Source organism: Microchirus variegatus, assembly GCF_963457635.1.
Source record: "Microchirus variegatus genome assembly, chromosome: 3".
NCBI lineage: Eukaryota > Metazoa > Chordata > Actinopteri > Pleuronectiformes > Soleidae > Microchirus > Microchirus variegatus.
Window position 1 is genome coordinate 135,846 of NC_139804.1, and position 22,966 is coordinate 158,811.

The 22,966-nt window shown below is 43.1% G+C and overlaps 1 protein-coding gene across 1 annotated transcript; it reads left to right on the plus strand.

Moving 5' to 3' along the window:
* Window positions 1–4,952: 4,952 nt before the first annotated feature.
* LOC310924579 (uncharacterized protein) lies at window positions 4,953–21,878 on the plus strand (the record flags this gene model as incomplete). Its single annotated transcript, XM_083886361.1, has 25 exons — window positions 4,953–5,149; window positions 5,248–5,542; window positions 5,699–5,785; window positions 5,980–6,249; window positions 6,490–6,696; window positions 6,792–7,067; window positions 7,369–7,596; window positions 7,682–7,805; window positions 7,880–8,794; window positions 12,442–12,462; window positions 12,621–13,267; window positions 13,374–13,618; window positions 13,700–13,876; window positions 14,058–14,248; window positions 14,387–15,127; window positions 15,285–15,350; window positions 15,463–15,657; window positions 17,751–18,031; window positions 18,208–18,294; window positions 18,489–18,758; window positions 19,004–19,210; window positions 19,287–19,562; window positions 19,835–20,062; window positions 20,148–20,271; window positions 20,346–21,878. 25 exons carry the CDS (start codon window positions 4,953–4,955, stop codon window positions 21,263–21,265), a joined length of 7,275 nt encoding a protein of 2,424 aa, XP_083742487.1. The 3' UTR covers window positions 21,266–21,878.
* Window positions 21,879–22,966: the final 1,088 nt, after the last annotated feature.

The window sequence follows — 22,966 nt, forward strand, 5'->3', positions numbered from 1 at the left end:
TCACGGACTGGGACAGCAAAAGCACAGAGACTGCTGGTGTGTGGACTGTTAGCATTTTAAGCTAGCGATCTTTATGCTTACGTGTTAGCAGACTTCATCGTCACAAAAACAACAAACAGATGATTATTCCGCGGCTGAAAGAGAGCAGGACTCACACGGTAGTTGTCTGAGATGATGACATGACGCCAGCACCGCTCTATCTCCTATCGAATTGGACTTTTGGAGGGGAACAGACGTAAAACTGCAACGAAAAGGAAGCACGCCCGAACCTCTTATCTGATCGGAGGCACTGAAGTCTGCCGGGAATACCTTTCAGTTACTTATGGGGTGAGTTTTCATTAACGTTGTTAATCTATGTTATGTTAGTGTTCATTCAAAGTCACATACAGACGCACATAGGGACGCTGTCTTTTAATAATCCACTGTGCGTTTTATAACGCCGTTTGGCTACATTGTTATTAGCTCGCTAGCTCGGTACTGTATTATTACAATGAGAATTATGCGCACATCGAAACTAAGAGGAGCATGTCACGGCCCTCTTTGAGATTTTGTACACCCGCAGGTTCCGTTTGATAATTCAAATGCTTTGAGACGAAACTCCCGTGTTCGAAACCTAACATTGCATTGAATGATGTGTGAATGCCACACCTTTGCATGCATGAATCACACGATTGACACAATGTGTGATGAACGTGTTAATTACACGTGCAATTCATGCACATAAAGGTGTGGCATTCACACATAATTCAAGCAATACTACTGATCAATCTATACTGATTCAGTGATAAAGTGCCTGTTAACATGAACCATGATCTGAAACAAGTATTTTATTTTATTTTTTCAGAATCCTGTGCATAAGGATTGGCATGTGAAGTTGCTGCCAACCCATATGTCCAAGGCCTCAGTGTGGCGTCAATACATGAGGTCGGCTAAGGCTCTTGGTATGTGTATAAATTGATTTCTATACAATAGCCAAATGCTTATATCGACTGCTATATGTAATGTGTAAAATGTGATTTTTTTGGAAAAGTTAAATAATTATTTTCATTGTGGTTCTTGCTGTCAACAGGTAGTGGAACACAGCTCTCCTGAAAGTCGCCTCAATATTCCGCAGCTTGTTGGAACGGCAGATGGCAGAGTGATAGTAAAGGCCATCGACTGGCAGACACATCTGAGTCCCTACTTTGAAAGCTCCCACAGATCAAGAGTTATCAGCACTTTAGGTATTTATATTCAAAATTCTGCATTTTATGAATAAAAAAATCACGAATGAACATAATAGTGTTCCATGTGAACAGTGAGCCATGTTTTAAATATCCTGTTGTGTGCTTCTATTCTGTCACAGCTTTGATGCCAACAGACCAGGTGTGGTGCTTGCTCAAACTCACAGTGATGCAGAGCCTATCGAGTTTCAGCTACTGCGCAACCCAGGAGTTCTGCCCCCTGTTGACAGTCTTCCCGTCCTGGCCCCACCTGGACTGACCATGGACAGGCAGACGTATCTTTTTGAAAAAATCAGGCCTTTCTGTTCTGATGAGGCAAAATACTTCACATGCCCAGCACCAAAGGTTACAGCACAGAAGAGGAAGCAGAAGAGGGTGCGCTTGTGATGTCATCATTTAGCCGCATATCAACTGTGATGGACAGAGTGGGTACAGCCACATTGTGGGGGAGGAACTGGTATTGAAGATGATAATATAGTCCATGGTCTGGAAAATATTGAATTCTCCTTCACACACTTAGATTTATTTTATTTGATATTTGAAGTATGTATCTATCTTTCACCTTTCTTGTTTCTCATTTTTATTCAAGTGCTTTTTGTAACAGAAGAATTTCCCTCTGGGGATCAATAAAGTAAATTCTGATTCTTATCAGTCCACTGAAGTACTTACAGCAAATAACACTACATTGACATGAACTACATTCATTCCTTTGTTTTCAAACTGCTACACTGTTACTGTCCTGTGGGCTAACAGATATCAGATGTCACTGACAGCTAGACTGGGTGGGGGGTTGTGACCATGTTAATGTGATGCAAATGAGCAGTTATTGGCCTGGCTCCTCAAGAAGGTCAAAATCTTTCAGGCTGAATTTCTCCCTAAAGCAGTTTGAGGAGTGCCTACATTCAAATGGCCACATCTTCAAAAATGAAGAAATCACACTTTCAGAATCTGTAAATAACTCCAAATGTCCCAAAGTAGACTTGTGAACCCTTTTGCCATGGCTGGACACATACTTAGAGGGTAATTTCTACCATATTGTGTATTTTATTTTACTTTATTTTATTCTAGTTTTACTTATATTTGGAGTGTACATTTTACCATATTGTATTTCATTTTATTGTATTCTAGTTTTACTTATATTTAGAGTGTAATTTTTTTACCATATTGTATTTTTTTTATCCTATTTTTACTCTTATATTTATGTTTTATCATTCCATTCAATTCAATTCAATTCAATGTGGTACTCTCCCCAGTTTCAGGCTCGTGTTGAAGATGATTCCCATAATCCCACACATCTGAGCCACACAGGATTTGAGGAGCTTGGAGCTGATGCCATCAGGACCTGCAGCCTTCTTCACCTTGATCTACTTGAGCTCTTTTCTCACCTGGTTAGGTTTGAAGGACAGAGTGGAGCAGGGGGGTGTGTGATGACGGGAGTTGAGCATGTGGGACGTGAGCTGAGAACTGAAGGGAGGATGTTGGAGTTTGGGCCGTTTACTGGAGATGAAAGGGGCTGGCTGGGTCAGGGGAGGGGTGGGAGGCTGATCAAACCTATTGAAGAATAAGTTTATGGCTGGACATGACAAATGTTATGAGAGTGGCTGAGTTAAGAGTGTATTCCTCTAAGAGAGCAGAAGGTGCGTGATGACATCAGTGTGAGTGACGGAGTGCAAGTGTCAGGGAGCCGTGTAGGAACGTTTAACACAAGCATGGTTTAGTTTAGTCCTCAAAGGAGTTTGTCACTTGTCTAACATTTCCATTAGGGTAGCTGCAAACGCATCACTGGTGTGTGACCCCCGGAAGTTTGTTGCGTTTAACATTGCACTGTGTGGCAAGTAACTCTCATCCAGCCAGTGTGTTTATTCAATTTGGGACCAATAACTGATACAAATATCGGATCGGTGCATCCCTAGTGGAGACCAGAGAGAAACACAAAGTAAATCTGTGATGGGTCGTGGCACCACAAAGTAAATCTGTCAACACTGCTGTTTCTCTGTCTATCCTTTATTTTATAATTGAGTGGTAATTATCAGATAGTGGAGGAAGACGACACCTTCACGAGGTCCTCCCTGTCAGTACCAATGCAGTTGGGAAACGAAGTCGTTAAGGTTTGCGAGTTGACAACCGCATAAAGAGAGCAACCTCTTCAAATGTCTACATTTCTTCAACGGAGAAGCTGTGTCCGGCACCTTCAGACACCACCATCTTCTCAAGAGTTGTCCTTTGCAACATGGACTGTACGAGGGTTGACCTCAGCCATGAAGAGACAAACACTTGGAACAGACTGTGACCATTACAATATTGACATCGCATTTATCCAAGAGAGCAAAGTAACCAGTCATTCAGAGCAAACTCTCTAAACTGGTCACAAATTGATTCTCATGGATGATCGCTATGCCCAAACCCAAAAAAACACCTGGTCCACCTGCAAATCTTCGCCCTATTGTCCTCCTGAACAGCATAAGGAAAATCATGTCCACTGTTGCACTGTATTGCATTAGGGATAAAATTGACAACTTCCCAGGACCTTATCAGAGTGGGTTCAAGAGGGGACGCAGCTGCACAGATATTGTGTGGGCCCAGCAAATGCTACTTTCTTTGGTTATGATCAAACACTGGGACTTCTTCAAGATGGGTATAGATTCGACACCATCAAAAGATCCCAAATCCTGGAAGTGCTAGCTCAAGCAGGGTGCAACGAAGACGAACTCCGACTGGTAAGACTTCTACTTGCATGTACCAAGCTGAAGGTAAGAGTCAAACCCACTTCTGATTTTGAAACAACTATTGGGTCCCCACAAGGAGACAATCTGTCCCCGGTGCTGTTCACCTACCACCCTGCCTCTGTCATCTATACAAAGGAGTTCTACAAGACCAGACCCTCCAATTTCAGATCTGAGTATGCCACTAGAAATGAAATATGAGGATGACGTGGACTTTGTTGATGAGGAGAAAGACACACTGCAAAGACTTCCAATCCGCCAAGCATCTTTCAGAACCTTGGTGGCTGTTGGAAGGATTCAGGATACACAATAATTCAGACATGACAAACCTGAAGCAGTTTTTTGTTTTTTTTGTTGCAGTTTTATAGCCCATTAATACTAGAAGACCTACATTTATAATCAGATGTAAAAACATTAACATGTTTCATAAACATCATCATGCCATACATGTAGCAGAGATCATCAACAATGTGGTTTACTGTCTCCGTTCAGAGACATTAGATTGTTCTTCTCCAGATGCTAGAGCTTCGATTATTATTTCAGAGCTTATTTACATTTTTGAAGAGAAGAGCTAACAAATTAGTTTATTGCAAACAGAAACATAGCAACTTAATAACATAACTGACTGTAGTCACAGAGTTAAAACAGAAACAGATTAGATTTATAGAATGATACATTGTCTAGCCTTGTTGTTCACACAGCCGCAGTTTAATAACAGATCAAGTTTTTATTCATTCATTTATTTACAAAGCATATCAATGTGACTAAAATACTGGACAAACACACACACACTAATGTGAAAGTGAAAGATAGAAAAAATGTAAATAACACATGACGTTGGTGAGGACCTGCCCCGACAGCTTGTTATTCTGCCCTGATAGGTGATGTCCAAGAATAAACATTATCATAAGTCAATAAAAGATGATGTAATAACAGGACTGAACTCAGTAAAGAGATGAAGAGCAAAGTCATGAGGGTATTTTTAGATAACAAGTTGCTCTTGCTAATGTTGTACTGCTGCTTATTCTCTGCTGTGTCCTCCTCTCTTTCTTCCTCCTCTTGTCAGTTACAGGGACAGTTTGATCTAAATGGGATGAACAAACCTGGAGATGTGATTCTAGGTGGAATTTTTGCAATTAACTTTTTTTCTGCTGATCCTGACCTGACTTTTACCTCAGAGCCACAGCTGCCTACCTGCTACAGGTGAGTCTGACAGTATCTATCCTTGTGAAACACGTGTAACTTTGCAAAGTTATTATATTAAGTATTTATGAAAAGTAAAAACAATATGTTTATGTTAGTGTTAATATTATAGGATTCAGACAGGCTCAGACCATGGCCTTTGCTATTGATGAGATCAACAGAAAGTCAAACCTGCTGCCTAATGTGACTCTGGGATACAGTCTGTATGATAACTGCCTTCAACTAGGAATTGCATTTCGTGCAGCACTGACCTTAGTCAGTGGTCAAGAAGAGCAAGTTACATTAGAGGAGAACTGTGTAGGAACTCCTCCAGTCCTAGGGATTGTGGGAGATACTACCTCTTCAAATTCTATAGCCATTTCTACAGTCGTTGGTTTGTACAGAGTGCCTCTGGTAAGTTTTCAAGTTCTTTACTTCAAACATTTTGAATTATATTTAAATAGAAATGTATTATTTGGTACATTTAATTAATATCTGACAGTTGAGTAATCAACCTTGAATATTTGAAAATATTTGAAAAAACATAGAAGTGGTTTGCTCTATTTACAGGTGAGTTATTATGCCACATGTTCCTGTCTGAGTGACCGACAACAGTTTCCATCTTTCTTTAGGACGATCCCGAGTGATGCTTTTCAGGTGAAAATCTATCTACAAAAAGAAAAGAGTGTGTCACCAGTCATGTTATATGTCTCAGTGACAGAGTTGTGTGGTGTCAGATATACAACACTTAAAGACAGTGATTATGAGTCTTTGATGAAGCTGTTGATCAGGATTTCTAGTAAAGATGATTCCAGCCTGTGCACTAATCCCTCTGCTCTGTGTCCACATAGGTGAATGCTATGATTCAGATTCTAAAACACTTTGGTTGGACTTGGGCAGGTCTGCTCATTAATGATGATGATTATGGAGTCCACGCTGCCCGATCCTTTCACTCTGATCTGGGTCCAGCTGGTGGAGGTTGTCTGGCTTACACAGAGATTTTGCCCTGGGGTGATGACCCTGTTGAACTAAGGAGAATAGTGGATGTGATGAGGAAATCTACAGCTCGAGTGGTGATTGTGTTTGCATATGAGAGTCAAGTCATTAACCTCATGAAAGAGGTCAGTCCTGAAAGAGATGTGTTGCAAAAAACATTTAGCTTTTTGCAAACTGATTTAATCACTAATATTTCACTTTTAAATAGTTAAAGCTGCTTCTTAGGTTTGACAGTAAGTTTTTTTGAGGAAGGAAAAATTTAATTTGCATGTAATAGTGTGTAAAGGTCTGGTATGACATCAACTGTGGAAACTATTTTACTTTACTTGTATGAATTCATATACTAATGATAACACGATGCACAGGTGGTGAGGCAAAATGTGACAGGCCTGCAGTGGATTGCCAGTGAAGCCTGGACAACAGCTTCTGTGATCCAGACTCCTGACTTCATACCGTATCTGGGTGGAACACTGGGCATCGCCATCCGTCGAGGAGAAATACCAGGACTCAGAGACTTCCTGTTACAAATGCGTCCTGATCTACATCACAACAACACAGATGGAAAAACTGCGGTGAATTAAAAAAAAATCTATCACATCTGACTTTTGCAATAACAAGATTAATCATGATTAACAAAATAAATTTCTTTTTTACTAATATCTTCCAGGTGAATCAGTTCTGGGAACACACATTTCAGTGTAGGTTTGCACCACCTCCAGCAGGTTGGGTGGAAGCTGGAGGAGAATTATGCACTGGACAGGAAGTTCTAGAGAATGTGGAGAATGAATTGGTGGATGTTTCAGACCTCAGACCAGAGTATAATGTGTATAAGGCTGTGTACGCTCTGGCGTATGCTCTTGATGACATGCTGCAGTGTGAGCCAGGGAGAGGACCTTTCAGCAACAACACCTGTGCTCATTTACAAAGACTGGAGCCATGGCAGGTGAGATATCACTTTACACTCTACTCTAAATGTCACTTCATCACTTTGAGTGGATGGTTGTTTGTCTCTATGTGGCCCTGTGATGGACTGGTGATCTATCCAGGGTGTGACCCGCCTTTAGTTCTATTTCATCTGGGACTAAAACCAGAGCCCCCAGTGACCTTCATGTGGGGGATAGAGATGTAGAATCTGGATTGATGAATCCTACTTTGAGTATTCTTTATAGAATCAAATTTAGTGTAAAGAAAGAACTGAACTTTAAATGCTTTCTTCCCTTTCTAACTAATCTGGATTTTCATAGATTATGTTTTACATGGAAAAAGTCAACTTCACCACAACATTTGGTGATCAAGTGTCATTTGATGAAAATGGTGATGCCTTACCTGTTTATGACATCATGAACTGGGTGTGGCTCCCTGATGGAAGAACTAAAGTTCAGAGAGTGGGTGATGTTAAGAGGTCAGCCTTCAAAGGTGAAGAACTCACACTGGATGAAGACAAAATCTTCTGGAACTTTGAATCCAAACAGGTAACTTCTTACTTTTTCAGACGACCATCTCTTTCCCTTAATCATTATAGATGAGTCTAACAGACAGTGATGTTTGTCCACACAGCCTCCTCGGTCAGTGTGCAGTGACAGTTGTCCTCCAGGTTCCCGCATGGCCAGAAAGAAGGGGGAACCTGAGTGTTGTTTTGACTGTGTCCCTTGTTCTGAGGGAAAGATCAGCAATACAACTGGTGAGTGTAAACTTTTAAACAGCACAGTTCAGAGATGTTGTATTAACATGTATCTCATCACCCTCTTTTCTCAGACTCCATGGAGTGCACCAGTTGTCCAGAAGATTTCTGGTCCAGCCCCCAGCGTGACCACTGTGTTCTTAAGAAAACAGAGTTCCTCTCCTACCATGAGTCTCTGGGTATCTGCTTGACAACCATCTCACTGTTGGGCACATGTATCTGTGCTGTTGTTCTGGGCATCTTCATCCATCATCACAGCACACCTATAGTTCGTGCCAACAATTCAGAACTCAGTTTTCTTCTCTTGGTGTCACTAAAGTTCTGTTTCCTCTGCTCGTTGCTCTTCATTGGACGACCCAGATTATGGACTTGTCAACTAAGACATGCAGCATTTGGCATCAGCTTTGTGCTTTGTGTCTCATGTATCCTGGTGAAAACCATGGTGGTTCTGGCTGTGTTCAGGGCCTCCAAACCAGGAGGTGAGTCCAGTCTGAAGTGGTTTGGTGCTGTGCAGCAGAGAGGGACAGTTCTGGTTCTGACTTGTGTTCAAGCAGCAATCTGCACTGTCTGGCTTGTCTCTGCTTCACCAGTGCCTCATAAAAACACCCAGTATCACAGTGACAAGATAGTTTATGAGTGTGCAGTTGGGTCCACTGTTGGTTTTGCACTTTTACTTGGTTATATTGGTTTACTGGCTGTCCTCAGTTGTTTGTTAGCTTTTCTAGCAAGGAATCTTCCAGACAGTTTCAATGAGGCCAAACTCATCACTTTCAGCATGTTGATCTTCTGTGCAGTGTGGGTGGCCTTTGTCCCTGCTTACATCAGCTCACCAGGCAAATATGCAGATGCAGTGGAGGTTTTTGCCATCCTGGCCTCCAGCTTTGGCCTCTTGGTGGCGCTGTTTGGACCCAAATGCTATATAATCCTGTTGAGACCAGAGAGAAACACAAAGAAAGCCATCATGGGTCGTGACACCACAAAGTTTCAAAGTTAAAACTGCCTCAAACCTGGAATATTGATCAATTACAGTCAGGTTACAGCAACATCCTGTGTCATGGCAAATGACTAAGATTTACTTCACTTCCAGGAGAGCAATATTTTAGAAAACTCACAATCTTCATCATGAAATCAGGTCAATGAGCAAAGTGTCAAGACATGACGTTTCTTAAAAATGCTCAGTGGTAGTATAGAGCAAGTCGTCTTTCAACTTGAAGATTATGGGTTTGATTCCCAGCTTCACTCGTCTACCTGCTGATGTGTCCTTGGGCAAGACACTTCACCCCACATGGCTCCTGACAGCTGTGCTGGCACCGTGTGAATGGGTATAACAGATGAGTCATAGAAAATGCACTGCACATAAATGCACTGTATGAATGTGAGTAAATGGCAACAACTGTAGTGTAAAGCAGCTTTATAAGACTAGATAAGCGCTATATAAATACAAACATTGACCATTTCATGGGTATTTTTTAAGGAAACTGTCACTTTAAGGTCCTTGTTTTCCATTGGTCATTCAAGATCACATGTTAGTTTATAGTTCAAGTTGGCCATCTTGTTTTCTGCTGGTCTGACTGGTCGTGTGTTGCAGAGCATTGTTTGTTTAATCCATTTCCATCTGCTGATGTTGAGCCTTGGAGAACCTTTGTTTGTAAGTTTATATGTTATGTTATATCTCTACAGATAAATGCTGATGAATATGATGTTGTTTTATTTCATATCTGTGAAGATGTATCAACTCCTGCTTTAAGCTCAATCTCATGAATTTAAACTTTTGTCTGTGTAATCCAAAGACCAATGACTTGAAAAGTTAGTTTTTCAATGGATGTTGCCATAAAACGCCAGATTACAGTAATTCAGCTGTAGACTGGTGTACACAGAAAGTACTCTTTCCCAAACTTCATACAATTTCCCCCCTCTTACATCTATATAAAATACTCAATCATAGTAACAACAGCAAGTAAGACTTTTGTGTCAGGCTGTGGTCTACACTTGATATACTCCAAGTGAACATAGGATTGGTAGCCTCTCATTCGCAACAACCAGAGCTCTACATTGTTCACAACTGTGTCTGAAGGTAGTTGTCGGTCCTTAGATTAGAGTTGTTCCATGCTGTGGATGAGGGTGAAAGAGCCTGACAAGTGCTGATGCCCAACATATGTGTTTTAGGTTTTTTGGAAGTGTTTCATAATTGGTCCTTGTTCTCATGTCTATACATTGATTTTAACATGTCATGACTTAATAAAGATGATATAAATATAAAAACATTGCCCGTGTTACTACCAGAAGTGGCCCATTAACACATTTGGGTTTTGAGCAAAATAACAAAATGAAAAAAAAAAGTAATTGATTACTTATTGACTTTATTCCTTGCATTTTGATCTGGTAAATAATTAAATATGAGTTACTTCTAAAATACAGAGTGGAGCAGCCAGAGAGACGGCAGTATTAACTTTGAAACTATGTGGTGTCACGACCAATGATGGCCTTCTTTGTGTTTTCCTCTGGTTTTAACAGGATCGTGGAACATTTAGTTGGTTTGTGTTTCATGTCTACAGATAAATGCTGATGTATATTATGATGTTTTATTTCATATCTGTGATTTATAGATTCATGTTAACATCTCTGTTTCCCAGTTTGTCACAATATCACTTCCTCTATCATATCCTCTAACCGTAGCCCTAGTGGGTTGAGATGTAGAACCACTGTCTTTAGTTTGATGCACATATTGACAAATTGGTCCCCCTTTTCCTAAATAACAGGTTTCATATGGGTTCTTGGTGGAACCCTCCCAAAGGGTTCCAGGTGTTTTTTTAAGGTTTACTTCCTTATTTTGTGTTGGAGTCGACGCATGTACTGGACTGAACTGCGGTATTCGGAAATACTGGAATGGACTTTTCCCGAGACGACTGAACTTGGATTAACAAATAGGCTGAGGTGCACAACTTCTTCTTCTTCTTCTTCTTTTTGCACTGTGGATGATAATTGTGAAAAAGTAATATCAAGATGGCATTATCACCAGAATCCAACGTGAGGAGCAGATTATTAATTACTTTAAGAAGGGCCGTTTCTGTGCTGTGAAGGGATCTAAATCTTGATTGAAAAGGTTCTAGTATGTTGTGGGTGGTCAGAAAAGGAGTCAACTGTGATAAAACAGCTTTGTCTAGAACTTTAGAGAAAAAAGGAAGCATAGAGATGGGGCGGTAATTTTCCAGGCATTTAGCATCAAGATTATGTTTTTTAAGCAAGGGTTGGACAACCACATGCTTAAAACATGTAGACAGTGCTAAATCCCGCAGTTCAGTGAGAGAAATGGGCTGAAATTTATTAAAAATAGCTGGTGCACCAGAGTAGTCAGAGTAGAGTGGGTGATGAGGAGGGGGTAAACAATGATCTGATGTTCTCTATTTTATCAGTGAAAAATTTAGGATTTTCTCGCAGGTATCAGTAGATACATTAGCAACTGGGGAGTTAGGAGGGTTGATAAAATAGTTAATCTACATAACCTTAGTGTTCATTCAAAGTCACATACGAGGATTAAAACACATTTTGTCTTTTAATGTGTGAATGACACAGCTTCGTGTATGAAGAATGGCCTGTGATGCTAATGATTTAGCAACTAGCTGAGAGTTAGCACATCATCAGCTCATTCAGTAACAGACTGATCCATCCACACTACACCTAAGAGACACTTCAATGCATTACATTTCATTTGATTTTTAGAAATATGTGTCTATTTTCGATCCTGATCCTGATGGAAATATGACTACAGGAGTGTAAGGACAATAAATGATAACAAAATACCCCCCCCCCCTCCCTTCTATATATATTTTTTAAGTTATTTCATTTCAAATCTTAAGAGGATATTATGTCCAGTTTTTTAATGTATTGTATGAATTGTTCTGTGTAGCAGTGTAGCTCACAACAATAGTATCTGTGCTCATACAGAGCAGGGTGTGGTTTCACTGACAGCTTAGACCAGGAGGGGGTTGTTCTATGTAAATGTGATGATTCTGTCTCTTGGCTCCAGAAGGTGTAAATCTTTGAGGCTGACATTCTCCCTAAAGCAGTTTGAGGAGTGCCTACATTCAAATGGCCACATCTTCTTCAAATATTATCTGATTTACACGTTAGACATTGTTGGAAAGCTTAGAAATCACACTTTCAGAATCTGTGAATAACTCAAAATGTCTGTTGCCCGACTTGTTCACAGTTTTGCCATGGTTGCCACAAATGTTACATAATAATTGCGAGGCCAGACAGAAACACAAAGAAAGCCATCATGGGTCGTGGCACCACAAAGTAACACTGTCAACACGGATGTCTCTCTATGATCCTATGTATTTTTGATTTGAGTCATAAAAGATTTTGTTAAAAAACACTTAAATAATTTGATTTGTTTTCTATTATGCCATTGTTATAAACCAATGCAATTTTACACGACTACTTCAGGCCTGCTGCAGTGAAACTGCCTCCATTAGAGTAATTATCCATGGTCTCTGTCAGGATAATTTGGTAAAAGATGGATGTTGGAGCCAGCTCAGTGTTACGATCTCACCTGCACCTTCTCCTCAAATTTTATTATTAGTGTTGTTTTTGTTTGCTGCTGTTTTTTCTCTTCCCTGCTCTGATTCTGCAGGGGGCGTGGCTGACCCGGAAGGTGAGGGTGAAGAGCAGGGCCTGTCTCTACTGTGGCGAACTGGGTCATCAACGTGCCAACTGCCCAGTTCGCCCAAAAGACTAAGCCCACCAACACACGCAGGAGTGTTGGCGTCGGTGCCGTTTCCTGTGCTGCCCAGAAGCGTGTGATCCTCCCAGGTCAACTCCGGTGGGACCAGAATTCGATCCCACTCTCCTGCCTGGTCGACTCTGGTGCGGACGATTGCTTCCTCGACCTGGACACTGCACACCAGGCCGGGATTCCCACGATCCCGCTCGAGACACCCAAAGAGATCCATGACCTCGACGGCAGAATCCTGGCCACCATCACTCATCGTACCAAACCCATCACCCTGGTGCTGTCCGGGAATCACCACGAGCTGCTTCAACTTTTCCTGATCCCGTCGTCTTCCTCTCCGGTCGTGCTGGGCCTGCCCTGGTTGGCGCTCCACAACCCCCGGTTCGACTGGTCGTCCGGGCAGCTTTCCAGCTGGAGCGTTCCTTGCCACTCACGCTGTCTCCGCTCAGCTCTGCCCGCCCTCTCAGTCGTTCCTGTTCCGGTTCCCAAACCGCCAGACCTCTCCACGATTCCGGCCGCGTACCACGACCTCGGGGAGGTTTTTTCCAAAGACTTGGCTCTCTCTCTTCCTCCCCATCGCCCATACGACTGCGGCATCGACCTGCTTCCAGGGGCCACGTTACCGTCCCGACGGCTGTATAATCTTTCCCAAACTGAACGTTCATGTATGGAAGAATACATCAACCAGTCTTTGGCCGCTGGACTCATTCACCCCTCGTCATCCCCTGTCGGCGCGGGTTTTTTCTTCGTACAAAAGAAGGATGGTACCCTACGGCCCTGCATTGACTATCGTGGTCTCAACGATCCATAACGGTCTCACGGTCCATAATAAGTACGCCCTACCGCTCATGGACGCTGCCTTCAGCCCGCTGTGCAAGGCTAGAATTTTTTCCAAACTCGACCTACGCAATGCGTATCATCTGGTTCGTATAAGGGAGGGGGACGAATGGAAGACTGCCTTCAACATGCCGGTGGGACACTTTGAATATCTGGTCATGCCTTTCGGACTAACGAACGCTCCAGCAGTCTTTCAGCACCTAGTCAACGACGTTCTACGTGACATGCTGGACAAATTCCTGTTCGTGTATTTGGACGACATCCTCATCTTCTCGGAGTCCGAGGAGGAACACGTCCAGCATGTCCGTATGGTGCTGCAAAGGCTGCTGGAGAACAAGCTCTACGCCAAGGCAGATAAGTGCACCTTCCACGCGTCATCAGTTCCCTTCCTGGGATTCGTCATCGACCAGGGGAAGCTGTCACCTGACCCAGCCAAGATCAGCGCGGTGAAGGACTGGCCCACACCCTCCAACCGGAAGCAGTTGCAGCGATTCCTGGGGTTCGCGAACTTCTACAGGCGATTCATTAGGGACTACAGTAAGGTGGCTGGGCCCCTCACTCGACTCACCTCTCCTCTGCAACCCTTCAGCTGATCCGACGACGCCGAGACGGCCTTCCAAAGACTCAATGTACTTTTTACTACTGCTCCAATCCGCTCCCACCCTGATCCCTCCCTACAGTTCATCGTCGAAGTCGACGCCTCCGACACTGGAGTTGGGGCTGTTCTCTCGCAACGCTCCACAATCGATCAGAAACTACACCCATGAGTCTTCTTCAGCCGACGCCTTTCTCCTGGCGAACTACGACGTGGGGAACAGGGAGCTGTTGGCAGTCGTTCTAGCCCTACAGGAATGGAGACATTGGTTGGAAGGTGCGTCTTTTCCTTTTATCATTTGGACTGATCACAAGAACTTATCATATTTACGAGACGCTAAACGTCTCAACTCCAGACAGGCACGTTGGGCCCTGTTTCTGGGGCGCTTCGCCTTTACACTCACCTTCCGACCAGGGTCTCGGAACGTTAAACCGGATGCATTATCTCGACAATTCTCACCTGATCCACCTTCTCTGTCTCCTGAGCCAATCATTTCCCCGACCTGCGTCGTGGGGGCTGCTTCCTGGCCTGTGGAGGAGAGGGTCCGACTGGCCCAACGAGAGGAACCGGACCCAAGGAACGGTCCTCCCAATCGTCTCTTCGTCCCCGGCACGGCTCGATCAGAGGTGCTACAATGGGCGCATGGCTCTAAACTCACCTGTCATCCCGGCAACAATCGCCCTCTCCGGTTCCTTCGCCAGCGGTTTTGGTGGCCTTCCATGCCTCAGGATACAGCGGAGTTTATTCGAGCCTGCCCCTTCTGTGCCCGGGGGAAGACCTCGAACCGTCCTCCAGCTGGTCTCCTGCAGCCACTCTCCATCCCGCGTCGTCCCTGGTCCCACATAGCGGTGGACTTTGTTACTGGTCTACCACCGTCTCGCCTCAACACCACGGTCCTGACGGTGGTGGACCGGTTTTCGAAGTCCGTTCACTATATACCGCTAACCAAGCTCCCAACTGCCATCGAGACGGGGAACCTCCTAGTCGAACACGTCTTCCGGCTCCACGGGTTCCCGCAGGATATCGTCTCCGACAGAGGGCCACAGTTCGCGTCGCAGGTCTGGAAGGTGTTCTGCTCGGCGTTGGGGGCATCCACCAGCCTCACATCCGGCTATCACCCGCAGTCCAACGGCCAAACAGAACGGGCCAATCAAAGTATGGAGAGTGCCCTCCGTTGTGTCGCCGCCCGCCACCCCGCTTCCTGGAGCTCCATGCTTCCCTGGGTGGAATACGCGCACAACTCCCTGGTCTCCGCATCTACTCTCCATTCATGGCGACTCTGGGCTATCAACCACCCCTCTTCGACTTCCAGGAGGAAGAGGTCGCCGTCCCTTCCGTCCAGACTTGCCTTCGCTGGTGCCACGCGGTGTGGAGACAGGTCCGTTCGTCCCTACAACGATCTTCCCTCCAGAGCCAGAGACAGGCCAATCGCCACCGCATCCCGGCTCCCGACTATTGACCTGGCCAAAAGGTATGGCTCTCATCCAAAGACCTCCCCTTACAGGTCGAGTCCCGGAAGTTGGCGCCTCGGTTCATCGGGCCTTTCATCATCGAGAGGATGGTCAACAACTCCGCCGCCCGCCTGAGGCTTCCCAAGGCGTTAAAGATCCACCCGACCTTCCATGCCTCCCTCCTAAAACCGGTGGAGGAATCGGACCTGTGGCTGACTCAGTTCCCAGACACCGGTGATCGTTAACACCTGCGCGGCTCCACCTCACCTGCGCCGGATGAACAATCAGCGGGGCTTAAAGGCGGAGCCATTCCTCCTCACCGGTGTCAGATCGTTTTCAATCCTACTGGGTAAAGACATGCTGCTAGCTCTCTCGCTGTACTTACCTAGAAAGATACTTACCCGTTCGTCTCCGCTCCAGGTCGTCACGTCTCCTGCTGGTCTTCAACTCTTTGGCTGTTCCGGTCTCCCTACACTCCTGGGATCTCCTGTGCCACGTTCGTGAGTTGTTTTCCACTCTGGATCACCGCCGACCTGCCGAGTCACCCCCGCAGTAGCTGCAAGGACATTTTTTCCACCTATCTCTCTATCTATCCCCTATCACTTCCCACTTTTGGGAAGTCGTTTTTTGTTATACGTTTTTGTAAATAAATGTATATTTTTTTTGAAATAGCCACTTCCGTCTCCGTCTGCTTTCGGGTCCACGCCACTAAACCCTAACACTCAGGAATCAAACAAGAGTTTATTTCTGTTCAGAAAGAGCAATCACGAAGCAACTTGCAGATTCAGTCACCCCGCGAAGACTGCCAGTAAGATGGAATATCTCTCCAGTTAACCTGTCTGGTGGGTGTGTCAACGACCCCCCCCCCCCACACACACACAGACAGAGTAGAACAAAAGGTTTCCTCCCTCCCACGGGAAGAGAGGGAATCGGGAAGAGAGGGAATCAGGAAGACCCCACATAGGGAAAGAGGAAGATAGGGTGTTATGACTCAAACCCCTGTGTCTCCAACTGTTGTAAAACAAAATAGCAAATGGTCCCTTGATCTTAGGTCACTACAGGTCATACTTTAACATTTATACAATATCAATACAAAATTTCCGTAACAGTCTCCATAAGTTGGTGGTGCTAACTTCCACATTAGCTCCAAGGCTAAAAACACTCCATACACTCTAAGAAATAAAGGTTCCAAAATGGGTCCTTCTACAAGGGCTAAGGTTCTACCTGTTTGCTTCTTAAAATCCTTTCCTGAAGGAAGGCTTTTTCAAGGGTTCTTGGTAACACTAACGGTTTCAGTATGAACCATTTTGATCCAGAGAACCATTTAAAACCCCTTTCCTGAATAAGGGGTGTGAAGGGGTTCTTGGTGGAACCCTCTAAAAGGGTTCCAGGTGGAACCTTTTCAAAAAGGTTCTACCTGGAACCAAAAAGGGTTCTCCTATAAAGACAAGCCTAAGAACCTTATATGGTTCTACTTAGCACTTTTATTTCTAAGAGTGTAGTATCTTAGCAGTAAAGCTGTTTGTGGTGTGCTGGACTGGGAGCTTTGAAACATTGATCAGACGAACCGATAAAAGCAACCAGTGTTTATGAGTGTTCTCCACCTCACACACAGTTAGTTAGCAACCACCAGAATGATTCTCTTTTCTTCACCTTCTTAAAGTCAGTTTTTTATATTTATAGAATGATAAATGGTCTGGCCTTGTTGTTCAAACAGCCACAGTTTAATAACAGATAACCGTTTGTATTCAATCATTCATTTACAAAGCATATACATGTGACTAAAATACTGGACAAACACACACACTGATGTAAAAGTAAAAGATAGAACAAATGTAAATAACACATGACGTTGGTGAGGACCTGCCCCGACAGCTTGTTATTCTGCCCTGATAGGTGATGTCCAAGAATAAACATTATCATAAGTCAATAAAAGATGATGGAGTAACAGGACTGAACTCAGTAAATGATGAACCAGAGCAAAGTCATGAGGGTATTTTTAGATAACAAGTTGCTCTTGCTAATGTTGTACTGCTGCTTATCCTCTGCTGTGTCCTCCTCTCTTTCTTCCTCCTCTTGTCAGTTACAGGGACAGTTTGATCCAAATGGATTGAACAAACCTGGAGATGTGATTCTAGGTGGAATTTTTGGAATTAACTTTTTTTCTGCTGATCCTGACCTGACTTTTACCTCAGAGCCACAGCTGCCTACCTGCTACAGGTGAGTCTGACAGTATCTATCCTTGTGAAACACGTGTAACTTTGCAAAGTCAAAATAAGTATTTATGAAAAGTAAAAACAATATGTTTGTTAGTTTTAATATTTTAGCAATGAGAGCGTCTCAGACCATGGCCTTTGCTATTGATGAGATCAACAGAAAGTCAAACCTGCTGCCTAATGTGACTCTGGGATACAGTCTGTATGATACCTGCCTTCAACTAGGAATTGCATTTCGTGCAGCACTGACCTTAGTCAGTGGTCAAGAAGAGCAAATTACATTAGAGGAGAACTGTGTAGGAACTCCTCCAGTCCTAGGGATTGTGGGAGATGGTTCCTCTTCAAATTCTATAGCCATTTCTACAGTAGTAGGTTTGTACAGAGTGCCTCTGGTAAGTTTTTAAGTTTTTTACTTCAAACATTATGATTACATTTTGAATTTAATGTAAATAGAAATGTATTATTCAGAAGAACATTTAATCAATATCTGATATTTTTTATATAATATTTGAAAATATTTGATATAGCATTATTTTTTCTCACAAGAAGTGGTTTGCTCTATTTACAGGTGAGTTATTATGCCACATGTTCCTGTCTGAGTGACCGACAACAGTTTCCATCTTTCTTTAGGACGATCCCGAGTGATGCTTTTCAGGTGAAAATCTATCTACAAAAAGAAAAGAGTGTGTCACCAGTCATGTTATATGTCTCAGTGACAGAGTTGTGTGGTGTCAGATATACAACACTTAAAGACAGTGATTATGAGTCTTTGATGAAGCTGTTGATCAGGATTTCTAGTAAAGATGATTCCAGCCTGTGCACTAATCCCTCTGCTCTGTGTCCACATAGGTGAATGCTATGATTCAGATTCTAAAACACTTTGGTTGGACTTGGGCAGGTCTGCTCATTAATGATGATGATTATGGAGTCCACGCTGCCCGATCCTTTCACTCTGATCTGGGTCCAGCTGGTGGAGGTTGTCTGGCTTACACAGAGATTTTGCCCTGGGGTGATGACCCTGTTGAACTAAGGAGAATAGTGGATGTGATGAGGAAATCTACAGCTCGAGTGGTGATTGTGTTTGCATATGAGAGTCAAGTCATTAACCTCATGAAAGAGGTCAGTCCTGAAAGAGATGTAGCTAGCTTTTTTGATAGCTTTTTGCAAACTGATTTAATCACTAATATTTCACTTTTAAATAGTTAAAGCTGCTTCTAAGGTTTGACAGTAAGTTTTTTTTTTTTGACCAGGAAAACTTTAATTTGCATGTAATAGTGTGTAAAGGTTTGTGTATGACATCAACTGTGGAAACTATTTTACTTTACTTGTATGAATTCATATACTAATGATAACACAATACACAGGTGGTGAGGCAGAATGTGACAGGCCTGCAGTGGATTGCCAGTGAAGCCTGGTCATCAGGAACTTCACTTCAGACTCCTCACCTCATGTCATACCTGAGTGGAACACTGGGAATCTCCATCCGTCGAGGAGAAATACCAGGACTCAGAGACTTCCTGTTACAAATACGTCCTGATCTACATCACAACAACACAGATGGAAACAGCCTGGTGAGAGTTTCTGCTCTGATTTGATATTTGTAAGAATAATATTCTGGCATTGACTTAAAAATGAACTACATTTCAGGTGAATCAGTTCTGGGAACACACATTTCAGTGTAGGTTTGCACCACCTCCAGCAGGTTGGGTGGAAGCTGGAGGAGAATTATGCACTGGACAGGAAGTTCTAGAGAATGTGGAGAATGAATTGGTGGATGTTTCAGACCTCAGACCAGAGTATAATGTGTATAAGGCTGTGTACGCTCTGGCGTATGCTCTTGATGACATGCTGCAGTGTGAGCCAGGGAGAGGACCTTTCAGCAACAACACCTGTGCTCATTTACAAAGACTGGAGCCATGGCAGGTGAGATATCACTTTACACTCTACTCTAAATGTCACTTCATCACTTTGAGTGGATGGTTGTTTGTCTCTATGTGGCCCTGTGATGGACTGGTGATCTGTCCAGGGTGTGACCCGCCTTTAGTTCTATTTCATCTGGGACTAAAACCAGAGCCCCCAGTGACCTTCATGTGGGGGATAGAGATGTAGAATCTGGATTGATGAATCCTACTTTGAGTATTCTTTATAGAATCAAATTTAGTGTTTCCCTTTCTAACTAATCTGGATTTTCATAGATTATGTTTTACATGGAAAAAGTCAACTTCACCACAACATTTGGTGATCAAGTGTCATTTGATGAAAATGGTGATGCCTTACCGGTTTATGACATCATGAACTGGGTGTGGCTCCCTGATGGAAGAACTAAAGTCCAGAGAGTGGGTGATGTTAAGAGGTCAGCCTTCAAAGGTGAAGAACTCACACTGGATGAAGACAAAATCTTCTGGAACTTTGAATCCAAACAGGTAACTTCTTACTTTTTCAGACGACCATCTCTTTCCCTTAATCATTATAGATGAGTCTAACAGACAGTGATGTTTGTCCACACAGCCTCCTCGGTCAGTGTGCAGTGACAGTTGTCCTCCAGGTTCCCGCATGGCCAGAAAGAAGGGGGAACCTGAGTGTTGTTTTGACTGTGTCCCTTGTTCTGAGGGAAAGATCAGCAATACAACTGGTGAGTGTAAACTTTTAAACAGCACAGTTCAGAGATGTTGTATTAACATGTATCTCATCACCCTCTTTTCTCAGACTCCATGGAGTGCACCAGTTGTCCAGAAGATTTCTGGTCCAGCCCCCAGCGTGACCACTGTGTTCTTAAGAAAACAGAGTTCCTCTCCTACCATGAGCCTCTGGGTATCTGCTTGACAACCATCTCACTGTTGGGCACATGTATCTGTGCTGTTGTTCTGGGCATCTTCATCCATCATCACAGCACACCTATAGTTCGTGCCAACAATTCAGAACTCAGTTTTCTTCTCTTGGTGTCACTAAAGTTCTGTTTCCTCTGCTCGTTGCTCTTCATTGGACGACCCAGATTATGGACTTGTCAACTAAGACATGCAGCATTTGGCATCAGCTTTGTGCTTTGTGTCTCATGTATCCTGGTGAAAACCATGGTGGTTCTGGCTGTGTTCAGGGCCTCCAAACCAGGAGGTGAGTCCAGTCTGAAGTGGTTTGGTGCTGTGCAGCAGAGAGGGACAGTTCTGGTTCTGACTTGTGTTCAAGCAGCAATCTGCACTGTCTGGCTTGTCTCTGCTTCACCAGTGCCTCATAAAAACACCCAGTATCACAGTGACAAGATAGTTTATGAGTGTGCAGTTGGGTCCACTGTTGGTTTTGCACTTTTACTTGGTTATATTGGTTTACTGGCTGTCCTCAGTTGTTTGTTAGCTTTTCTAGCAAGGAATCTTCCAGACAGTTTCAATGAGGCCAAACTCATCACTTTCAGCATGTTGATCTTCTGTGCAGTGTGGGTGGCCTTTGTCCCTGCTTACATCAGCTCACCAGGCAAATATGCAGATGCAGTGGAGGTTTTTGCCATCCTGGCCTCCAGCTTTGGCCTCTTGGTGGCGCTATTTGGACCCAAATGCTATATAATCCTGTTGAGACCAGAGAGAAACACAAAGAAAGCCATCATGGGTCGTGACACCACAAAGTTTCAAAGTTAAAACTGCCTCAAACCTGGAATATTGATCAATTACAGTCAGGTTACAGCAACATCCTGTGTCATGGCAAATGACACAGGATGAAGATTTACTTCACTTCCAGGAGAGCAATATTTTAGAAAACTCACAATCTTCATCATGAAATCAGGTCAATGAGCAAAGTGTCAAGACATGACGTTTCTTAAAAATGCTCAGTGGTAGTATAGAGCAAGTCGTCTTTCAACTTGAAGATTATGGGTTTGATTCCCAGCTTCACTCGTCTACCTGCTGATGTGTCCTTGGGCAAGACACTTCACCCCACATGGCTCCTGACAGCTGTGCTGGCACCGTGTGAATGGGTATAACAGATGAGTCATAGAAAATGCACTGCACATAAATGCACTGTATGAATGTGAGTAAATGGCAACAACTGTAGTGTAAAGCAGCTTTATAAGACTAGATAAGCGCTATATAAATACAAACATTGACCATTTCATGGGTATTTTTTAAGGAAACTGTCACTTTAAGGTCCTTGTTTTCCATTGGTCATTCAAGATCACATGTTAGTTTATAGTTCAAGTTGGCCATCTTGTTTTCTGCTGGTCTGACTGGTCGTGTGTTGCAGAGCATTGTTTGTTTAATCCATTTCCATCTGCTGATGTTGAGCCTTGGAGAACCTTTGTTTGTAAGTTTATATGTTATGTTATATCTCTACAGATAAATGCTGATGAATATGATGTTGTTTTATTTCATATCTGTGAAGATGTATCAACTCCTGCTTTAAGCTCAATCTCATGAATTTAAACTTTTGTCTGTGTAATCCAAAGACCAATGACTTGAAAAGTTAGTTTTTCAATGGATGTTGCCATAAAACGCCAGATTACAGTAATTCAGCTGTAGACTGGTGTACACAGAAAGTACTCTTTCCCAAACTTCATACAATTTCCCCCCTCTTACATCTATATAAAATACTCAATCATAGTAACAACAGCAAGTAAGACTTTTGTGTCAGGCTGTGGTCTACACTTGATATACTCCAAGTGAACATAGGATTGGTAGCCTCTCATTCGCAACAACCAGAGCTCTACATTGTTCACAACTGTGTCTGAAGGTAGTTGTCGGTCCTTAGATTAGAGTTGTTCCATGCTGTGGATGAGGGTGAAAGAGCCTGACAAGTGCTGATGCCCAACATATGTGTTTTAGGTTTTTTGGAAGTGTTTCATAATTGGTCCTTGTTCTCATGTCTATACATTGATTTTAACATGTCATGACTTAATAAAGATGATATAAATATAAAAACATTGCCCGTGTTACTACCAGAAGTGGCCCATTAACACATTTGGGTTTTGAGCAAAATAACAAAATGAAAAAAAAAAGTAATTGATTACTTATTGACTTTATTCCTTGCATTTTGATCTGGTAAATAATTAAATATGAGTTACTTCTAAAATACAGAGTGGAGCAGCCAGAGAGACGGCAGTATTAACTTTGAAACTATGTGGTGTCACGACCCATGATGGCCTTCTTTGTGTTTTCCTCTGGTTTTAACAGGATCGTGGAACATTTAGTTGGTTTGTGTTTCATGTCTACAGATAAATGCTGATGTATATTATGATGTTTTATTTCATATCTGTGATTTATAGATTCATGTTAACATCTCTGTTTCCCAGTTTGTCACAATATCACTTCCTCTATCATATCCTCTAACCGTAGCCCTAGTGGGTT